The sequence below is a fragment of the Lissotriton helveticus genome, chromosome 4_1 (assembly GCF_964261635.1).
Source record: "Lissotriton helveticus chromosome 4_1, aLisHel1.1, whole genome shotgun sequence".
Classification (NCBI taxonomy): Eukaryota; Metazoa; Chordata; class Amphibia; order Caudata; family Salamandridae; genus Lissotriton; species Lissotriton helveticus.
Genome location: NC_136063.1, coordinates 794127541 through 794146977, shown reverse-complemented (window position 1 = coordinate 794146977; position 19437 = coordinate 794127541). Strand labels below are relative to the sequence as shown.

Genomic DNA, 19437 nt, shown 5'->3' with positions numbered 1-19437 from the left:
AGTATCAGAAGCTTCAGGAAACTTTTGGATTACCTAGAGGGCACTACTTGCTGCATGCTGCGGTGACTGGAGCCATTCAGACACACTGGAAGGGAGGGCTTGCGGAACCGGTGACTACTATGGCGTGTAAGTACACCATGATCGCAGCCGGAACTTATAAGGCGGTGACATGTTTATATTCTAGAATGCTCCGGGAAAACCTGCCGCCACTGACGACACTAAAGGCCAAATGGGAAACGGACCTAGACAAGGAGATCCCTGAGACGACTTGGGCTCAGTTGGTGAGAAGGGCCAAAAATAGCACGAGAAATGCACGATTTCAGCAGATACATTGTTATGTACTACATAGGGATTACATGACCCCGGGCAAAATCAGGAAGTATTTTGGTGCAGTCAGTGCGGCATGTCCGAGATGCGCTAAGGAAGGAGCGGAGTTGGAGCACATGTTGTGGTCCTGCCCCAACCTTCGGGAATATTGGCGAGCAATTGGTGAAACTTTAACGGAAGTGACGGATAGAACGTTGCGGTATGATGTAGCAGTATGCTTACTACACTGGTTCCCACACACGCCCAAAAATAAAATCACAAGTAAATTCGTAGACATGGGACTGATCATAGCTAAAAGAGAGATTACACGACACTGGAAGGCGATAGTAGGTCCCACACACAAGAAATGGGTCAACGAACTATTGAGGTGGGCCGCGTGCGACAGTGCGCACCGTTACCAGTTGGCTCGCCGTACACCGGACGACAGAGCATTGGACACGGCAGCGGCTTGGGAGGCATTGGTACAGACCCTAAGACATAGTACTCTACAGGAGGAGGACCTAGCCCTAGACGAAGAAGAGAACGGCTCCCACGACACACCAGGGACACCGCAAACCTAGGTAGATACTAGACACTGACTCCTGCTTATACCCACAGACGAGTTAGTGAGGAATGCTTCTGAGCAGGTGGCGAACTGCCGGGGGGGGGTTAGATGAGGGGGTTGTTGGGGACAGTACGTATTGTTAAGGGACTCAATAGCGGGGAGTAGAAGAAAAGCAGAAGAGTACACTTCTAGGAGTGAGGTTTCACCGAATATGCCTTACCAAATCTTGAGAATTCTTCCTTTTTAACGCCGCCCGACCCCCGGGTTGTAGGCCTCCAGGCTGTGTGTAGTAACAATTGGAGACGGAAGAATGAAAGAGCTAAGAGGTGTTAACTCTGTATTAACAATGTGTATTTAATGACTGCAATAAAAACTGTTTTACAAAAAAAAATCAGTGAGATGTGTAGGCAAGCTGCAGGCTCTTTCTGTCAGCCTACCTTATACAATGTTTTTTTATGGATAAGTTGATTTTAAAGACCTGACCTTCTTTTCATTTTTACCAAAAAGGTGTCACTCCTTTTCATGTCGGGCTGGCTGTCACCTTTCCAATATTTTTTACTTTACCTCGCTTCCCTAATGGATTGTAAAAGGGCACAACGCTTTTCTATTGATCACACCAAAGTACATTGAGTTGACCATTAGCTCTTTGCAACATTTCTCAGAGCAAAGATGGTGTATCGTTCTCTGCAGAAATGTCTGCTATGCACTGGCGTAGAAGCAGCCCCCATAAGGCTTGTGGGCTCATTCCACCAGGGCCAAGCCTATTCCTAAACTGGTAGAAGGCTAACACAAGCAGCAGTCATCTCCCGCGACCTCTTTCCTCCTAATGTAGTGAAGCCTTGGGCGGATATTGTTTAACGCCTCCACTACGCTGTTACTATACCGCTGCTGGGCTGAGAGAAGGAACTGATAGTAGCCATCAAAAAGACTGAGGAGGCCTGTATTTGACACCTCGCCATCCGCTGCCGCCTTCATCAACCTGCCTACAACACCCGAACTGTACTAAATCCCAGAGACCCTGATGGCTCTTATGCAAGTTAGAGGCATGCCTTTGTCATCCATCTCACTCTGGCCGCGAATAATTTCCCAGGGAAGAAAACATGAAGTTAGTTAGCTGCTTTGGTAAAGGTCTCCGAATAAAATGAATAATTATGGTGTTCTGCAATCCCTGTTTAAACACCTGTCTCTAATTTCTTTATAACCGGCTATTTGTGATGCATCCAGTCGCTGATTATAAAGAAAAGACGTCAGAACTAGACTGTAATAAGTTATTACAGTCGAGTTCTGAAGTCACAATACCTGCCTGTTAGAGCCAGCAGGTGAGGTGAATGTAGGTCAGGTCATGGAGCAACTATTTAAAGCAACGAAAATTAGATGTTGCAGTTCTTTCTTCAGCTCTATTTTTCTGGCTTAGTGTCTAGCAGGAAAAACATGATGATTTTTTTGCATTCCTTAGACAGTTATGGGAAGGTTAGAATAGTTCTGTATGTTCTACACATTTCGAACTACTGCAGTTTTTTTAACTGACTTGAGTTGAACTGTTTCTAATCTTTTTGCAACAAATATCTAATGGTTTTTTTTTTTTTTTAAAGACCTTTATTATACAGTTTTGTAAGACACAGCTATACGCCTACAACCCAGGGGCCGGCGGCAGTCTTCATATCAATAGTAAATAAACACAGCCTTTTAGCCGACAACCCTGGGGTCCTGCGGCGTAATGAAGTAAGGCGTACACAAAACTACCATATCCTTGTAAGGCGGTATTAGCGGTCTGTTTTCTTTTTTATATTAACTGAAAAATTGAACAAAACAAAGAAAGCGGAGTCAGAAAGTCTAATAGTATTTTGATGTGTTTAATTTTGCACTAAAAGTTCTATTTTTATTCTTCATGTTAACAAACGTGCTCTCTCTTTCATATGAAAAAGCTACGCACCAAAGTTGTATGCGGTTTGTGGGAAAGGTGATAGTGTGTTTATGCATTGTATGGGATAAAGTACCCCTGCCGTACATGATAGGGATATTGCAAGTCACCTCGGAGTTCCACCACCTTTTAAAGGAACTCAGCCTTCGGCCACGTTCCTGTGTATGGTTATAGAGCTCCTCATTGACTTGCAATAGCCTCATAATGTACGACTGGGGGTACTTTATCCCTTATATAATAATAATATTATTATTAATAATAATAATAATGATAAATTGTTTTTGTGCGTTGCGCCCCATTTTTGCCACTTCTAAGCACGGTAAATTACAGATGTTACTATTACCCAATTTATAGTACTCAATATACTGACCTTGAATGGATGGAAGGTTGAGCCTGCTTTGCTAGGCTTCCAACTTGTGATCTTCAGATCATCACATTTGTAACTCCGCATGACAGTTAGATGCCATAGGTTGAGTTTCATTCGTCCTGTCCAATTGTTTCTTGTATTCTTTTCATTTATATGAAAAGCCTTTATATATTTGAGATGGTGAAATACTAAGGGGATTCTCACTGTCACTGATGTAATGTTTTAACTCTCCTAGAGTGATTCTAGGCAGTCTCTGTCAAACCTAAAAGAGCCAACTGCAAAAGGACACGGCTAAGGGTATCCTGTTCCGCACCAAATTTAGCCTCAAACACAATGTAGTCATAGCATAAGTTACGTCACACAATTATGTAATCTTGGTTTTATCCAAATGCTTCCCACATAGAATTAGTCAGATGACATGCGATGGATGGTAGTGAGGATTACAAGAAAGAACATGCTGCTTGTAGTGTAGGTTACACCATTGAACAGATGCAGGCTTGGGGTGACAAGTGTTTCAGTCTCTTTGAATCTTACCTCATGGACAGATCTCAGATGATTAAAATTGAAAAATGTCTCTCAGCTCCAAAGGCTGTGGATCGAGGTGTCCCTTAAGGCTCTATCCGTGTTCCTACCCTATTCAATCTTTAAATGGAACTGCTAAGAGACCTACTAAAAAAGACTGGGATTCTTTATCACCTCCATGCAGATGACACCCAACTCTTCCTCAAGGTGTCCTCCGCACACAACATCTCACTCCTCGCCACCACCCTCAACTCCATCCAAGAATGGACGACATCTAAGCACCTAAAACTGAATCCCTCTAAAACCGATTTCCTTCTTATCTCAACCTTAAACTCTCCATGTCCTATTCAATCATGGATAGATAACCTAATCATAGTTAACAGCAAACCTACCATAGTTGACAGTGCCAAATTCCTAGGTGTCATTCTAGAGAAAAGACTTTAACCTCCAATCTCAAATCAACACCATGGCCCAGAATGACCGCTTCCAACTGCGCCTGCTTTGGTGGATTCCTGAGCAAGACCTGAAACAGACCAGAGTACAATAATTCTCTCCTAGCAGGCCTCCCCAAGACCCTCCTATCCCTTTTGATATTCATCCTCCATTCGGCTGCACGTTTCAACTACGGGGCTAAAAAAATTACTATATCACACCTATGCTGATAATTAGGTCAATGTGCAAGACTGCTTATTTCCCCCATAAAGCTATTCACACTTCCACCCCTCGCTACCTAGCTAACAAACTAAAAATATCAGGTGGCTCCAGGCCTTCACGTAATGCAGAAAATCTCCTGCTCGAACCTCCAACCGAACCTCCAACTTTCAAAAGGGAAAGACTTATGGCACAATCTTTCTCAGGTAATGCGACTAGAGTTTGGAACTCGCTATCTCCAAACCCTCTCACCACCACCTCTTTCAGGATCTTCAAAACAGACCTTAAAACTCTTCTCTTTCAAAGACATTTTTATCATTAATTCCCCTCACCTAGCTCCCCACCAGGCATACGCCCTGACATTCTATTGCGTGACCCAGACTGTTAATTGACACTCACAAGAGCTATTACGACCTTTTGCTTCAACTGGCTACACCTGGAATTAGTCCAGTCATCATTAATGCAGTCATGGGTAAAATCCGGATGTATGACATTACAACGCATGCTTTTACCACGCATGCTTTTACATCGCAGTTTTTACAACGCATACCATTACAACGCATAGCGCTTTGGGGTGCTGGATAGTGAATAGTTTAATTTACTATTCCAACTCCAGTCCCCGTGGATAGTAGGGAAGGTGTTGGATAGTAAATTAAATCTATTCCCTATCGTAGAGCGCCCCCCAGCGCAATGCGTTGTAATGGTTTGCGTTGTAAAAGTTGCGATGTAAAAGCACTGCGTGGTAAAAGTTGCGTTGTAAAGGATGTTTCCCGTAAAATCCTCATCAAACAGGAGGAAATTTCCTTCTGGATTGCACAAAAAACAAATTAGCCTGAAGCAGCGTTTTCCCATACAGGACCTCAGGACAAACATAGTATGCTTGCCAATGAGGATGGCTCCCCCAGTGGAAAACTGAACCACTTGGGGTGCAGTCTTTGCTACAATATATACCAGAACAAAAGGTATACCCTCATTGGCTGTTTCACCAGAGGGGGTTAAACAGATCCAAAACGAGTATGGGGGCGGACCTGCCCTGGATTTGGGAATGAAACTGATTACATAAAATGGGAAGCAGCTGCATTGGCTGTAAGCCAGCGACTCTCAAATTTGACTCCTGGACAACAGGAGCACGAATTACCAAAAACGATTGAGGAAACCTATGCAACAATATGTAGAGATAATCTGAGAGCCAGATTTAGCAAACCACAAACTAAGAGTAATTTTGAACAGGATAAAACTAAGCAAGCATCAGACTCCTCTATTAAGAAGAAGTGAGATAAAAAGAAAAACCTAAAGCATGGGTTGAATCTCCCCAACAGGAGCCAATGAAAAACACTATAATTTGCATAACCTTGAAAGAAGTAGAGCACCTGATAGGTATCAGGATGCTAATACACGTTCCTCTCGTTCCTTTCAGGATTCATCCGTAGAATGCTCGGGGATCGGAGCACAGATCATAGGAGTACGTGAAACCAAAGAAGGATTCACAATGCTCTTCAGACTTCAAAAAAAAAAAGGAAGACAAACCTAAACAATCCAAACCGCAATTCAAAAAGAAGATAGTGGGACTCAATGTCAAGCATGCCTCATATATTGAGGACACAGCTTCTGAACAGGGAGTGGTCTCTGACCAGGCTGTACAGCGCGGCAGACTCTAATGGAGTGTCAGGCGGAAGTAGCAATGAGTGACTACATCTAGGTGGATCAGCCGGTGAGGAGGCTGAGTGCCCCATGTCAATTATACAAATTGAAACTCCAAATGGAGGAGCATATTCAGCATATCATATATTTTCTCTTTTGGGAGAACTTGTCATTTGACTACACCATTCGTTCAGCTGAAAAAAGATTGGCCACCTGAGTTTCTCAGGGCCTGCCTAAGAGGAGAAAAAATAATTTTACCAGCTTTTTTCAACCTCGTTGCAGAATCGGTAAAATACACATACACCAAGGAGTGTGCATTAGCGCAAGCTCCAGCGTTATACGTGGGTTGGGATGAAGAATTACCTCATCACATCATACCTATGAGATCCACCCCAGAACTACAAAGACAATACCCCATTAAACATGAGGCTAAAAAACAAGTTAGAGAAATACTCAAACAACTTGAATACCAAGGTGTAACAGAAGGTTGTACCTACCTATTAATAATCCTTTGTTTCCAGTAATGAAACCAGACCATTTATATTGCTTAGTCTTAGATTACAGACAGTGAAACTCTGCTACATGCACATTTGCTGTACAAAACACGCACATCATGGCACTAATGAACAATATAGTGCGTAAAAGATACAAAAACAACACTAGATATCTCAAATGGATTTTTCTGCCAAAATATAGCACCTGAAAGCAGGTACTAGACTGCATTCAGTGCCCTAGGTTCTCACAAACAGTTCTGTAGAATGCCACAGGAGTATAAGAACAGCCCAGGGTTGTTTTCAGCCTGGGTTACATAACTTTTACAAGAATTTGATGACCAAGCATTGTCCTATGGCAAGGACAGATACTTACGGATGATGACTTATAAATATACTTGGCAAGAGTAGATCACATAATTTTGGGATTTGCTTTCCACACAACACAAATTAAGTATTAGACGTGCAGATGTGGTGAATCACACACACTAAAACAACTAGTTTTAACCTTTTTAGAGTTAGCCATATTTGGCCCTTGGCACCAACACCTGAGCATGTAGTATAACAAAATAAGAGTATTATAAAGTCTGGCTGACTGAGGCATCCTTTCATCCAGTGCAATGCAAAGAAAGTGCTTGTAGCAGTACATCTAATCGTATATGGCTGTAGAATCCCTTAATCAAAGCATAGTGCAGCTATTCATTTTATTCAAATAAATGCATCAGAAAATGGAAAAGGAGGGCTTTGCCTTGCGGGACACTCTTCCACCTTGCAAGTGTGCACTGTGTGTGCACTTGTCCCTTCTCATACCAGTGTGTTAAATGTTGAAAATGGTGACAAACAGAGTTCATATTCCTACCTCCTCAAGAGGAACTCTTGTGAGAGCAGACCTACATGACCAGAGGTAGGGAGTGGCATTTCTGCTTCCTCTATGTTTTGGATGCCATTGGAGTTGATTTCAGGGGAGGTGGTATCGGGGTTACACATCTTAGTGGTGCCTGGCCTTAAAGGTTGAGGGAAAGGGTCATCACATCAACAAAAGTTCTATGCACATAGGTGCATGGAGGTTTTGGGGTCTACTTGTACTAAGGATCAGTGAATTTGGTGGGAAACAGCCTTTTCTTGCTGAGATTACCACGTAATGCCTTTACCACGCATTACCTTCACAAGCAATGCTTTTACCATGCATGCCTTTAGCACGCATATACCATTACCACGCATGCCCATATTTAAGTGGAACCGAAAGCTAAAGACTTTGCTAAAAAAAAAAACAGGCATTTGAGATGATCAGATTTTGAGTGTTACTGCTGTAGGGTGCATTATAGGAGCCACTCTCCACCTAAACCTGGGAACTACCCAGAGTTTTCTGATTTTTTGTGCATAATTTAAGCAGCCCTCTAAGCCTAAAAAGGAATTGTTTTGACTTATACTGGGTGCTCCCTTGTGTCTAAACGAAGGTAAACATCTCAGAAGAGCTGTAATGACAGTAAAACACGTGTCAGGGGTTGCTTTTATTCATTTCGGGTTGGCTTGAACAGTATTTTACCAATCCATAGCTGCAATACTGTGCCTGGAGAGGTAAAAGCCTTTTGTAATTTTACAGGTTGGAATTGATGGCACTAGCTAAACATATGCTTAAAGACTCTGCTGTGTAAATGGAAAATACTTTGTCCCTTTCTGGCTCTGGTGGATGACACTGAGCTAATCCTATGCTTAAAGACTGCAAAAAATCTGACATTTGAGGTGAGCAAATTTAGAGTGTTGCTTGTGTTATAGGGTGCTCTATATAGGAGCTGCTCTCCACCTAAACGTGGGAACTATCCAGAAGGTAAGAGTAATTTTAGGGTTTTGGGGTGGGTAGGAGAGTAGGGTGGTGTGAGCGTTCAGATGCTCTGCAGGACTGAGATTTCTCTGAGACCTTTATTTCTATGTGTTTAAAGTTGCATGTATTAGGTTTATAGGTTATTTTAAACATGTAGGATCCGGAGGGCTCAGGTGGTAGAACTTCACTTCCGGCAGGTTTGTCTTCTGCAGTACGACTGGCTCCACCAGCTCACCCTCGGCAGAAGGATCAATTTGTGTCAAGTGAGTACTACAGTTGTTACTATAAATTACCATTACCACACACCACAGAGAGGTTTGTGAACTTCGAAGTATTTATGTATTCGGGACCGTAACGGCCGCCTGGTTATCTTCCGGAAAACTCGTTAGAGGGGATGCTCCTCATGATAAAATGATAGAGAGAAAAGTGAGCACTACAAGTGTGCCGCTTTCCCTGCACTCTCTCCTGCTGTGCTCCCTCCATTACCCGTGCGGTTGCTCTAGTCACGCAAGCGGTTATATACCTGAGAAAGTAACATTTTTCCTGGAATGTGGCTGGCATTTGCGTCCCACCGGTGGCGTCCCATCTTCTCTATGGCATTGCCCTTGTCTTTGCTGACCTCTGCTGAAATAGAGGTATTAGATGGTAAGGGTGTTTTTAGGGTTTATGTGGTAGGTAGGGGTGTAGGGTGGTAAGGGCATTTTTAGGGTTTAAGGTTGGATAGGGGTATAGGTTGGTAAGGTATTTTTAGAGTTTAGGGGTGGGTAGAGGCAAAGGATGGTAAGGGATTTTTACGGTTATGGGGTTGGTAGGGGTATAAGGTGGTAAGAGTTTTTGTAGGGTTTAGGGTGGGTGGGGGTATTGTGTAGTAAGGTTTTGTTTAGGGTTTAGTGGTGAGTAGAGGTATAGGTTAGTAAGGTTAAAAAGGGGGAATGAAAATATTTTCAAAAGGGGGGGTTGTGGGGTCTGCCACAAAAAAGAAAAAATTTAAATTTAAAATAATTTAAAAAAAGAGAGGGTTGCAATTACTATATATATAACTTACCATACCTACCCTACCATATTGTCGTATGGTTTCCACTTTCTCAGTAGGAACTGTATGTTTGTTTGAACAAAATAAACATTGGGGATGGTGCTAGACTGATTCCATGCACAACTTCAGGATATGTTGGCCGATAGTCCTGTTGCTCAAAGTCGCCTACCAGTCCCCCTAAACCTAGATGGGTGGCCAGAGGTCTGGGCAACCTTAGAACATGGCAGCCCTGCCTTAGCAAGGAAATTGTGGTAACAGATATAGAACCTTTTAGCTCAGTCACTCGTGCATACTCAGGTAGGTGCACAGGAAATACACAAAGAGGCTTTTCAATATTTATTGAATCATTGTGATTCTCATATAGACTGCATGCACTGCAATGAATAATAGAGAGAAGCAAATAAATGTGATTAGCAATGAGGACAGTGAATGAACAGTTCCACTGTTGCGCTAAAGCAGAATGTATATGCTGGCATATATGTTCTGTGTATAGTGTACTCCTACTATGCGCTACCTAACCTAGGTGCCTAGGGCAGGTGGTCTTTCAAGAATCCCCTACTGGATGATCTAACTCCCCAATACCTGAAGGTAAGTGTGTACAGGCTTGGTCACAAGTTGGACATCCCTCCTCACAGAGGGTAACCAGGAATCATATGGGCTGAGACTTCGATAACAGCGATGACCTTGCAATGACAGCAGAATGCTCCTCTGATTTGAACGCAGAAATTCATGCATATTTATAACAACAGTGTCCATGCTTCCGTGTCGAGGTTTCAGCCAAGCTGGCATTGTTTATTCTCCTGTATAGCCTTGTCACCTCATGGAAAAATAACAAACAACAACATTTGCACAATGTGTGTTAAGGCCTTGTACTAAATGTTCAAGAAGTTGTGATAGTGTACTTATGAAGTGGAATTTTTAAGCAATGGGAATTCAGAGAAACTCTTTTGTGTGTGAAAAGCCATTGTGTAGAAAAAAAGGCAACTTAAGAAACGTGTGCATGTAAAAATAGCAATGTTCTTCTCGGGGCTGGCCACGTGACAATATACTTACCTTGCGTTGTGAAGGTAAATGCGTGGTAAAGGCATATGTGGTATTGTCATACATCTAATTTAGTTTATGTGTGTTGGAATGTACACGAGGCTCTGGATAGGTGAATAATTCTATCACTTGTACCTAGCTGCCTCATAATTTAGTCACCACTGTGTGAACACCTCACATCACCCTTCCTTCCTCCACAACCCATCACCTCACACCAATCTGACCTCACCTCGACCCAAGCTCAGTCTTATCTCACTCCCTCTTTATTTAAGCCTGCAACTCAATCAGACTGACCACAACCCACTCCAAAACCTAACTAACTCAACCTCATACCCTCCCTACATCGGCTCATCCTAGAATCCCTTCGGTAAAACCTAACCACACTTCATTCTCACCCCAACCACCCATCAATCTATCTACTCAATATCACTTAACTTTGCATCATCATTACGTCCCACGTCAACCCAATCCACCTCACTTTGCCTCCCAGCTAACTCCTTCAGCTGTACATGAGACTGAACCTTACCTCAACCCTACCCCATCTTAACTCAGTCAGCAGGATGACTCTGTGAGTTGAAAGGTTGCTGCTGAAGCATGTGATGATGTCCATGTCATGAGTTCAAATCGTGCCAAGGACGACTCGGCCTTCCATCCACCCATGGTCAGATAAGATTAGTACTAGACTAATTAATAGAGAGAGCTTGCCCTTTGCAGGGAATGGGGAACTAGGGAGGAGGGGGTTTAACACAAATAAGGAAGGACCTGAAAATGTGGAAGGAGATGGGCAGGTTTGGAGCAGAGTCAGATCTAATGATTGTTCTGGATCTGGGTAATCCCTTTTTAAGATCAAATTAGAGACATACATAGTCCGATAAACAAATGAAAGGCAGCAAGAAGTTCAAAGCATGAAAAGATGCCAAGTGATGGGCCAAACGTAACCTAAAGAAGATCATATAGAATCATGCTTGAGGGCAGATGGCTTACAAGAGGTACGGTTCAATAGTAAATGGCGAGGAGATAATGGCATGTGAAATCACTGATGGATTACGACTCTCAGTTTAGATGTGTTTTATGTTCCCCTGGGTTGGTGCTGTGAGACATGATTCTAAGGAAAATATATTTGCTACAGATACTCTAAATTTGAGACCGTGTCGCCCAGCCTTGCTTTTCTTACAGACCTTGTGTCCCCAGTTATTGTTAGCCATTTTAAATTTTATACAGAGAGTGATTAATATTAGGGAAATACTTTTATTTATCTTCTATGTTATTGAATGAATTGCTTATCCATGTAATGTCACGTTTTATTCAGTTGTACACGTTAATCATTTTTGGGATGTTTTTGTTGATTATTTATTAATATTTTATGGATAATTAAGCTGAATAAAGAATGTTGACTGACTACAGAGCATGAGAACAATAGACAAACTACTATAATGATAGTTTGTGTACTCTGTGGAAAAGGATCAGCCTGTTACAGAAACAAATATAACTGTAAAGTAAGCAGCATTTAATCTCACACAGTCTCGGACAAGGCTCTTATTGGAGAAGAGCGCTGAGGGAGTATGTGTGCAAGAGGCTCCAAGCCTCAGGACTCTACGTCACCCTCTGTTAATAATAAATAGGATTACACACAAACATTAGGTGAAGGCCTTGCCAAGGTCTCCCTCTTCAAAACCGAGATATGCGTTATTGATTGATATGAGTTCTAAAGCTCTGGTGAGCGCATGCATGTCCGCAGTTTGCATGGAGAAGGTAAGAAGCAACAGTAATGACCCCCACAGAGAAGCTTCAGATCCCCGAGTCAGCAATAACCGAAGTCCAGTGGAAAAGAAACAGGACACACAAACTAAGACAAACATACACTCTACTGCACTTTCCATCCTTTATCTACAACTGAAATGCATTTCAGAGTCAGGATTCTTTCAGTCAGCAACTCTCATCTGCCATGGTTGTTACAGGTTGGGGCTCCTTCTTCTTTCATCAGGGGTACTGCATGGCAGCTCTGCTTGCATATTTATAGATTTTGTATGCATTTTTATTTGTCACAATTAGGCTCACGTACTGTTGCTTTGCAGTGGCAAGTGGGTGTACATGAATGTGAAATGAACACGAAAACATGCACTTTAAGATGTATAGGTACATGTGTATAATGCACATTGAAAAGTATGTCCCTCAGCTATGGCTGCAAAGGAACATATATGGTTGTGACAATCCTTCCTAAGCAGAAGATGGGAGGCGTGCATTCTCTTTTCCATTAATATCCTGCCTACCACTACCATGCCCACTGCTCTACATTCCCACACCTCTACATTCCCACTCCTCTACATGCCCATGTATCTACTGGCAGTCAGTGATAGCACTACACTGTGCAGGCCGAGCCTCCTCTCAGCCACTGCGTGCTGCAGTAGGGCCTAGAGTCACTGTTCCACTCTGAGGCACTTTGTCATCAGCAGAACTCATGGGAGACCAAAGCTGCCCAGAATTGCCCTGCCATGCGCACCCCACACAGCGGTCCTCTCCTGTGCTCCTTGTTGCTTGAAGGGGAAACGGCCACTACAACGCGGCCGTTTCCACGGAAACATTAACCACGCATGCATTACAACGCATGCGTGGTTACCACAAAAGCCTTTACCACGCATACCATTACTACGAGGTACGTAGTAAAGGCATGTGTGGTAAAGGGTTACAAAAAAAAGGGGGGCTTGGGGGGTCTCCCCCCCCCCCCATAAAATAAAACTCACCTCAAAAAACTTCGAGATGTGCAGGCAAACGGCGTCCTTTAAGAGGAAACGGAAAGAAACGTCCGTTTCCTCTTAACGACGTACGACGTCACCACGGAAGTATTAGAGGAAAAGCCTATGCGAAGAAAAACCATTCCGTTGCAATGGAATTCGTTGTAAGAACACATATTCTGCTTGAAATAGCAACAAACATGCTTACACCATAGCCACCATGTCAGCTAAACCCAGACTGACCGATGACGCTTGTCAGTATTTGGGCACACCCACTGCTTAATTTTGTAATTGCTTGTCTGATTTAGAGACAAGCACAACAGTTGTTTAGTATTTCAACATGCATTAAAACGACTAATATCTGTTGCCAAATCCATTCTTATAGCTTTGGGGGCCTGGAATAGTCAGAATTGTCAAAATGGTAGGGTGTGATGGTTAGTAGTTTTGTTATTTCTGTACTTGGCAGCGCTGACACCGTCAATGCGAGGTGCAAGTTGAAGTGGCCTCCTGAAGAGGACCTTATTTTTTGTACAAATTAAGCACTGGGGACACTTAGTACATTTCTATTGCCCCTCATCAGGCAACCAGCCTAGCGCTGTGGAGTATAGAGACAAAACTCTCCCTGTGCCTCCCATGGGCTATATCACAGACCCCTCAGAGTATTTATAGAAGGGACACCCTTCAGCCCCTTTACAGATCCACTTATTGTAACCATTTACATCTCACAGCTTCTAGAGGTTTTCTAGCAAAGTTGTAAAAACAGCCTACATTTTATCTTATCTGCAGGTAGCGTTTGGATTCCTAGCCAATATTATGTAACCACCTACTTTTATTTTACTATTATATTTCTACCAGGATGCTGCTTTCACACTACCTTAGTAAATCTGGTCGAGAAACCCCTATCAAGGCAGCAGCTGTTTTTTCAGCTGCGTGGGATGTTTTCCAGTCTGCAGAGTCACTTGAAAGACCACTCAACTGGCTTCTCTTCAATTATTATTTGACCACTTGTCTAAAGGCATCACTTAATAGGTAAGGCATATTTCATCTCTTTAAAGTTTCAAGTGTGCTCTTTAGATTGTTTTTCTTGAAGCACCCTCTGTTAGTCTATTTTCTGAGAGTTCTTGATGACTTAGCATATGCACTGCTTACTGTTGTTGTTCTATGTTTCAATGGCATCAATATGAATCTGAGCAGACTTTCCTGTTAACCTTTTTTTTTTACCTTAGCATGCAAAATTCACACCACCTGTCACAGTTCTCTAGGAGCAGGGATCTCACTTTCTCAGTGTCCTGAAGCTGGCAATATTAGATCTTTTGTATGCCGTTTGCAGAGCAATAGCCCTTAAAGCCAGTGGTAAAACTCTCGAGCAACATTTCAGTTTGCTGTAAAGAAAGTGCCCCAACTTTACCTTTGGAACACTTTGATCTTGGATAAACAAGGATTTACAAAGACATCACCACTAACGTTGATTATCTTTCTTTTGATAACTTTATTTCGACCACAATGGGCCATAAAAGTGCAAGTTAAAAAGCAAACAATAATACAATAAAATTCGATTTTGGGTATTACATAAATTAGGACTAAAAAAAGAACACATTCATATATATACACCTATTTACAACAGTAAAACACTCATAGCTAAAAATTGAATTAAACCAACCATATAGTTATCAAAGGAATTCATAGCATATGTGGAATCCTTTAGTCTCAATTTAAGTCATTATAAACGTTCTGCGTTTTATCCACATTGCATTTAAAAAACGGGAAACAGAGAATACAACAGGGGGGTGGGTGTCATGTTTTAAACTCTTAAGTGCATTTTCGCAATTGCGAAATACCAAATTCCTGCAAATAGGTTTCACCCAGCGATTACGTGACAACCCATAGGCCGGACAGAAGAAGAATACATGGCTTTCATTTTCCAGCGGGTGTCCGCACGCCGGGCACTCAGTGCTTTTGTTCACATCCCATTTACAGGTGAATGTCCTAAGTGGTAAACTGCCCATTCTTATTTGCATATACAACTTTCTCACTTGAGCAGGATAGATCATGTCAAGAAATTCCTCCTTCTTGTGCTCTGCTTTTATATCGAGCAATTGAGTTGTCAGTCTACCGGCTGTTGTGAGGATCATCAGATTGTGGTGCCTATACCTATTTACCAGGTCGATCCTGGCAAGAGCCGGGCAAGATAGCTCCGGAGATTCCCATAGCTCAGGAACACCAATCCTAGCACAGAGGTCCTTGATGAGGGATAGCCATGGGATTTTCTTTGATTTGGATGCAACCCACACCTCCTGGAACTCTGCACGGTATGAGGCCAGCTCTGGGACAGACCAAAGTCTTCTCCAATAAGTGAGTGGCCTCAGGGCCACCTCCTCTTCCACAGGGAGTAGCCCTAGGTCAAACCTTAGTGGAACCAGGGGAGTACTGACTGGTAAGCCAAACAAATCTCTCATGAATGAGTGTTCGACCTTTTCGGCCTGTAGTAGCCCCAAAGTTCCGCCCCATATATGGAGGCTGCTCTTGCTTGTACCTTGTATATTTCTACAATGGGGCAGCAGTCTTAAAGGCAGATGTTCTGTACATTTTAGATAGACCACCCACAGTCTGCGTCAATTTCAGGGAAGACTTCGCTAGCTGGGCATCCCAACCCAAATGTTCCTCGCGGGTAATGCCTAGGTATTCAAAGGTCTTTACTCTCTCGAGGAGTATACCATTCAGGGCTGGGTTTGGTCGCGTCTGCCTCGGAGGGTTGAAAATCATAAATGTTGTTTTGGCTAAATTGATCTCCAGACCACTTAACACACAGAAATCTGCAAAACCATCAAGGGTGCGTTGGATACCTGTGGCTGTTCGGGACAACAATAGGGCGTCGTCCGCGAACATTAGTGCGGGCACTCTGCCTGTGGCTAATCTCCGGTCATCCGTATCCTTAATGCCTGAGAGGTGTTTTATAAGCCCGTTGATATAAAGACAGAAGAGAGTGGGGGCCAGCACACATCCCTGGCGCACCCCCCTTTGTACTGGTATTACGTGCTGACAGTTCTCCCGCTTTCCCGCATCTCACCTGGGCAAAATTTCCAGAATGAAGCCTAATCAACACTCCCAGGAGATAGGGTGGCATACCAAGATCGTGGAGAACTCTCCACAGTTTGTCCCTAGGGACCAGATCAAAGGCGACCCGCAGGTCCACAAAGATGAGGTAGAGGCTGCCACCCTCCACACTCACTGTTTTCCAGTAAAGGACCTGGAGTCGGAAGATCTGGTCTATGGTTGATGTACCTATTCTAAAGCCCGCCTGTAAGGTACTCAGGATCTCATTGTCCTCTTCCCAAATCTGGATTCTTTCCAGAATTATTCGCCCGAATACCTTCTGTGCTATATCTATCAGGCTAATGGGCCTATAGTTCGAGGGTTGAAGAGGGCAACCTTTTTTGAAGATAGGGACTATCTCTGCCCCCCGCCAGGTCTCTGGCGGGTCCATCCCCATTAAGATTGTGTTAAACAGGACACAGAGATAGGGGGCCCATATTTTAGGTTCTGACCGAAACAAGTCCCCGGGGATTTTATCAAGCCCCGGGGCTTTGTTAGGCGGTAACTTAGCAATGGCTGATTCCACTTCTAGTATCGATATCTCCTGGGCCCGCCCCCCCAATCGATGCTCATGGAGGAGGCTCTGTGACACCGGTGCAGAATCGCCATTGCTCGGCCGTGCATAAAGGCTTCCAAAATGGTCTTCTCATACTGCTGGGGCTATATTAGGGATTACTGTGTTTTTCCCTCCCGTCCCATCATTGCTGACAATTGCCCAGAAGGATTTAAGGTCTCTGAGCTGTAAAGATGACCTCAGTTCATCCCACTTTTCCTCCTCCCAGAGCTTTCTTTCCCTCTCTATGACTTGCTTATACTGCACCCGGAGTAACTTGATCCAGGATTTATCTTTGGCCTTAATTGCTTTAATCAGATCCCTTTTCTTTTTGCGACAATCAGCATTGTACCATGGGTGGGTCTTGGCTAAGTTTTCCCTAAAGGTCTGGAGTGGGAAAAAAAACTCTACCATTATTGAGGCTAATTGGTTGTGAATTTCAACAGGTCTATTATCCCTCCCGTCTATGGGGCACAATGACCCTACCTCTGCCATGTCGCTAAGATGGGGCAAGACCTGGAGGTATATTTGCGACTGCCTATTGGGAGAGCCCATTATCTGGGGCCATTTTACTCTCCGTCTATTATTGTGGAGAAGGAGGGGCTGTTGGGCAGAATTCGACTCGGTCTGATCATTGGACAGTCCCCAACTCCATGGCTTTAGAGACATAACCAGGGCATTGTGGTCGCTGTCCATCCGTTGGTGAATCCTAAAATCCTGGACCTTGTCCCATGATCTAGATTCGATTAAGATATAATCAATGATTGCCCTTCTCTGTTAAACGTCGCTTGGCCAGGTCTATCCGATTGATTTTAGTCGACCGTTACAAGGCCTTACGGATAGAGACAGGGTAAGGGCAGTAATTTGTAGAACCAACGGGGTCCAAGCTTTGAATGGTGGAATTAAGGTTTCCGGGATGTTCCAATACTGGTTCTCCTCATCAGGGTCATCCGGGCCCATATTGCTGAGGGGTTCGAACTGACAGTTGAAATCACCCCCAATGATTACACCAACCTCGGGTTCAAGAGTCAGTGCGAATTCCCTCAATTGTTCGATAACCACTCTTGGTTGGCCTAGAGTAGATGTTTATTATGGCTATATGCTTATTCCCTGACAGGGTTAGCAAGACCCATTGGATGTCTGGGGAGTTTACTGTCAGCTGCTTAGCTGTAGCTCCCAGGTGAGTTGCTACCCAGATACTTAACCCTCCTGACGGTCTTCCTCTGCCTCCTTTTATAGCGGGAATATTAAATGTGGCAAACCCACTCCGCTGGTAATTGTCCAGGGCCCACGTCTCCTGCATAAGGCAGATGTCGTGTTTATCCATGAACAAGCCCCAGTCTTCGGATATTAGTTTATTTTTTAGTCCTGCCACATTCCAGGAGAGTATGTTGATGTTCCCATTTGCCTCCCTGTGTGTGGGGCTTATATTTTGGCCACAGTTAATTGGTCTATGCACACAGTCACCCCTATGTGTGGTTCCCCTCCCCTCATTTACACAGCTGACCCCCCCGATCCCAATACTCCTACCCAATCACCTCCATTTTCCATAGGTCCTCCTGCCACCTGTGACTGTAGTTTTGGGGGCCCGCCATTCTAACTACTTGGTTCCCCCCTGTTTTGACCTTTATTATCCCCTGCTATGCCTTCCTCCCCCATTGCTCCTCCCAGGATGATGAAGCGCTTCATCTTGACAAAATTGGCCTTGACTTCCAGTAGGTTCTTACTATCCACTGCAGTAAATGGCGACTTCTTAATCTTCGGCAGTCAATCTACAGATTCCAAAGTATTGTACCTATTGTGCTGATGGAACATGTCAAGCGACGAGGGGCTATTTTGGGGCTCATTCCAGTTGACATTGCCCATGAAAGGATTGCCTCCCTGGGGATCCTTGCCCTCCCCCCCCCCCACTTGTGTGCTAAATAAGCATTTGTGAACGTGGGGGACTGGCAGACCAGAATATCAAGCGAGGAGACCGTATGTAGTGGGCAATGATTGTTTATTCTTGTCACTGGATAGACACAGTACGTAAGGGTTTTGGACAAAAATTAAGAAGCAGCTTCTCTGGATGACGTTTGCGGTCTGGTCCGGGGCACGCCAGGGTCTTGTTCCTCCGGAATCCAGGTCTGGGGTGGTCCTCGGAGGTTCCGGGAGAAAGAAACAAAACAAAGGAGCCGTTAGTCTCACCGGACTTTGGTAAGCTGGAACCGTTCACCAATACCCGGGTACACGTGAGAGGGGAGAAGCGACAGTGGGGAGGGGGAAGGTAGGGTTGGGTCAGGATACAAAATAGGACGGAAGCAGAGAGACAGAACGTGTACTGTGAGGGGGAAGACTCTCCACCTACAGTGCTGTACAGGGCAATGAAGTGCTTTACAAATAATTACAGTATCTACAGGCGATAGCGTGACTCTCAGGTGACTCAAAAAGGGAAGGTTATCTACAATGCACCTAATGTGCTACAGGGGTGGTTCTAAGGTACTCACACGCTCCGCCGCAACTCTCCTGGTGAGTTGCGGCCGCTCCCCAGCCACCTCCTGCGGACTCCACCAGTCCTCGCTCCACTCGTCTTCTTCCTCAGCCGCCTTCTCCGTCACCGCTCCGGTCTGGGTCTCCTGCCACGGGCTTGATCCGACGTCCGTCTGGTTCCTGCTTCCGGCTTTTCCAGCGTCCGGATCCGGGTTGGGGGAGGTGCTTCC

The 19437-nt window shown here is 44.1% G+C and overlaps 1 protein-coding gene across 1 annotated transcript in view; it reads left to right on the top strand.

Annotated features, from left to right (window-relative positions):
• ABHD3 (abhydrolase domain containing 3, phospholipase) overlaps positions 1 to 19437 on the top strand; it is a 283393-nt gene that overhangs the window by 221336 nt on the left and 42620 nt on the right. Inside the window, exon 6 of the mRNA XM_078687433.1 lies at positions 13948 to 14121. Within this exon, the coding sequence (XP_078543559.1) occupies positions 13948 to 14121 (174 nt within the window). The remainder of the gene's footprint in view (positions 1 to 13947; positions 14122 to 19437) is intronic.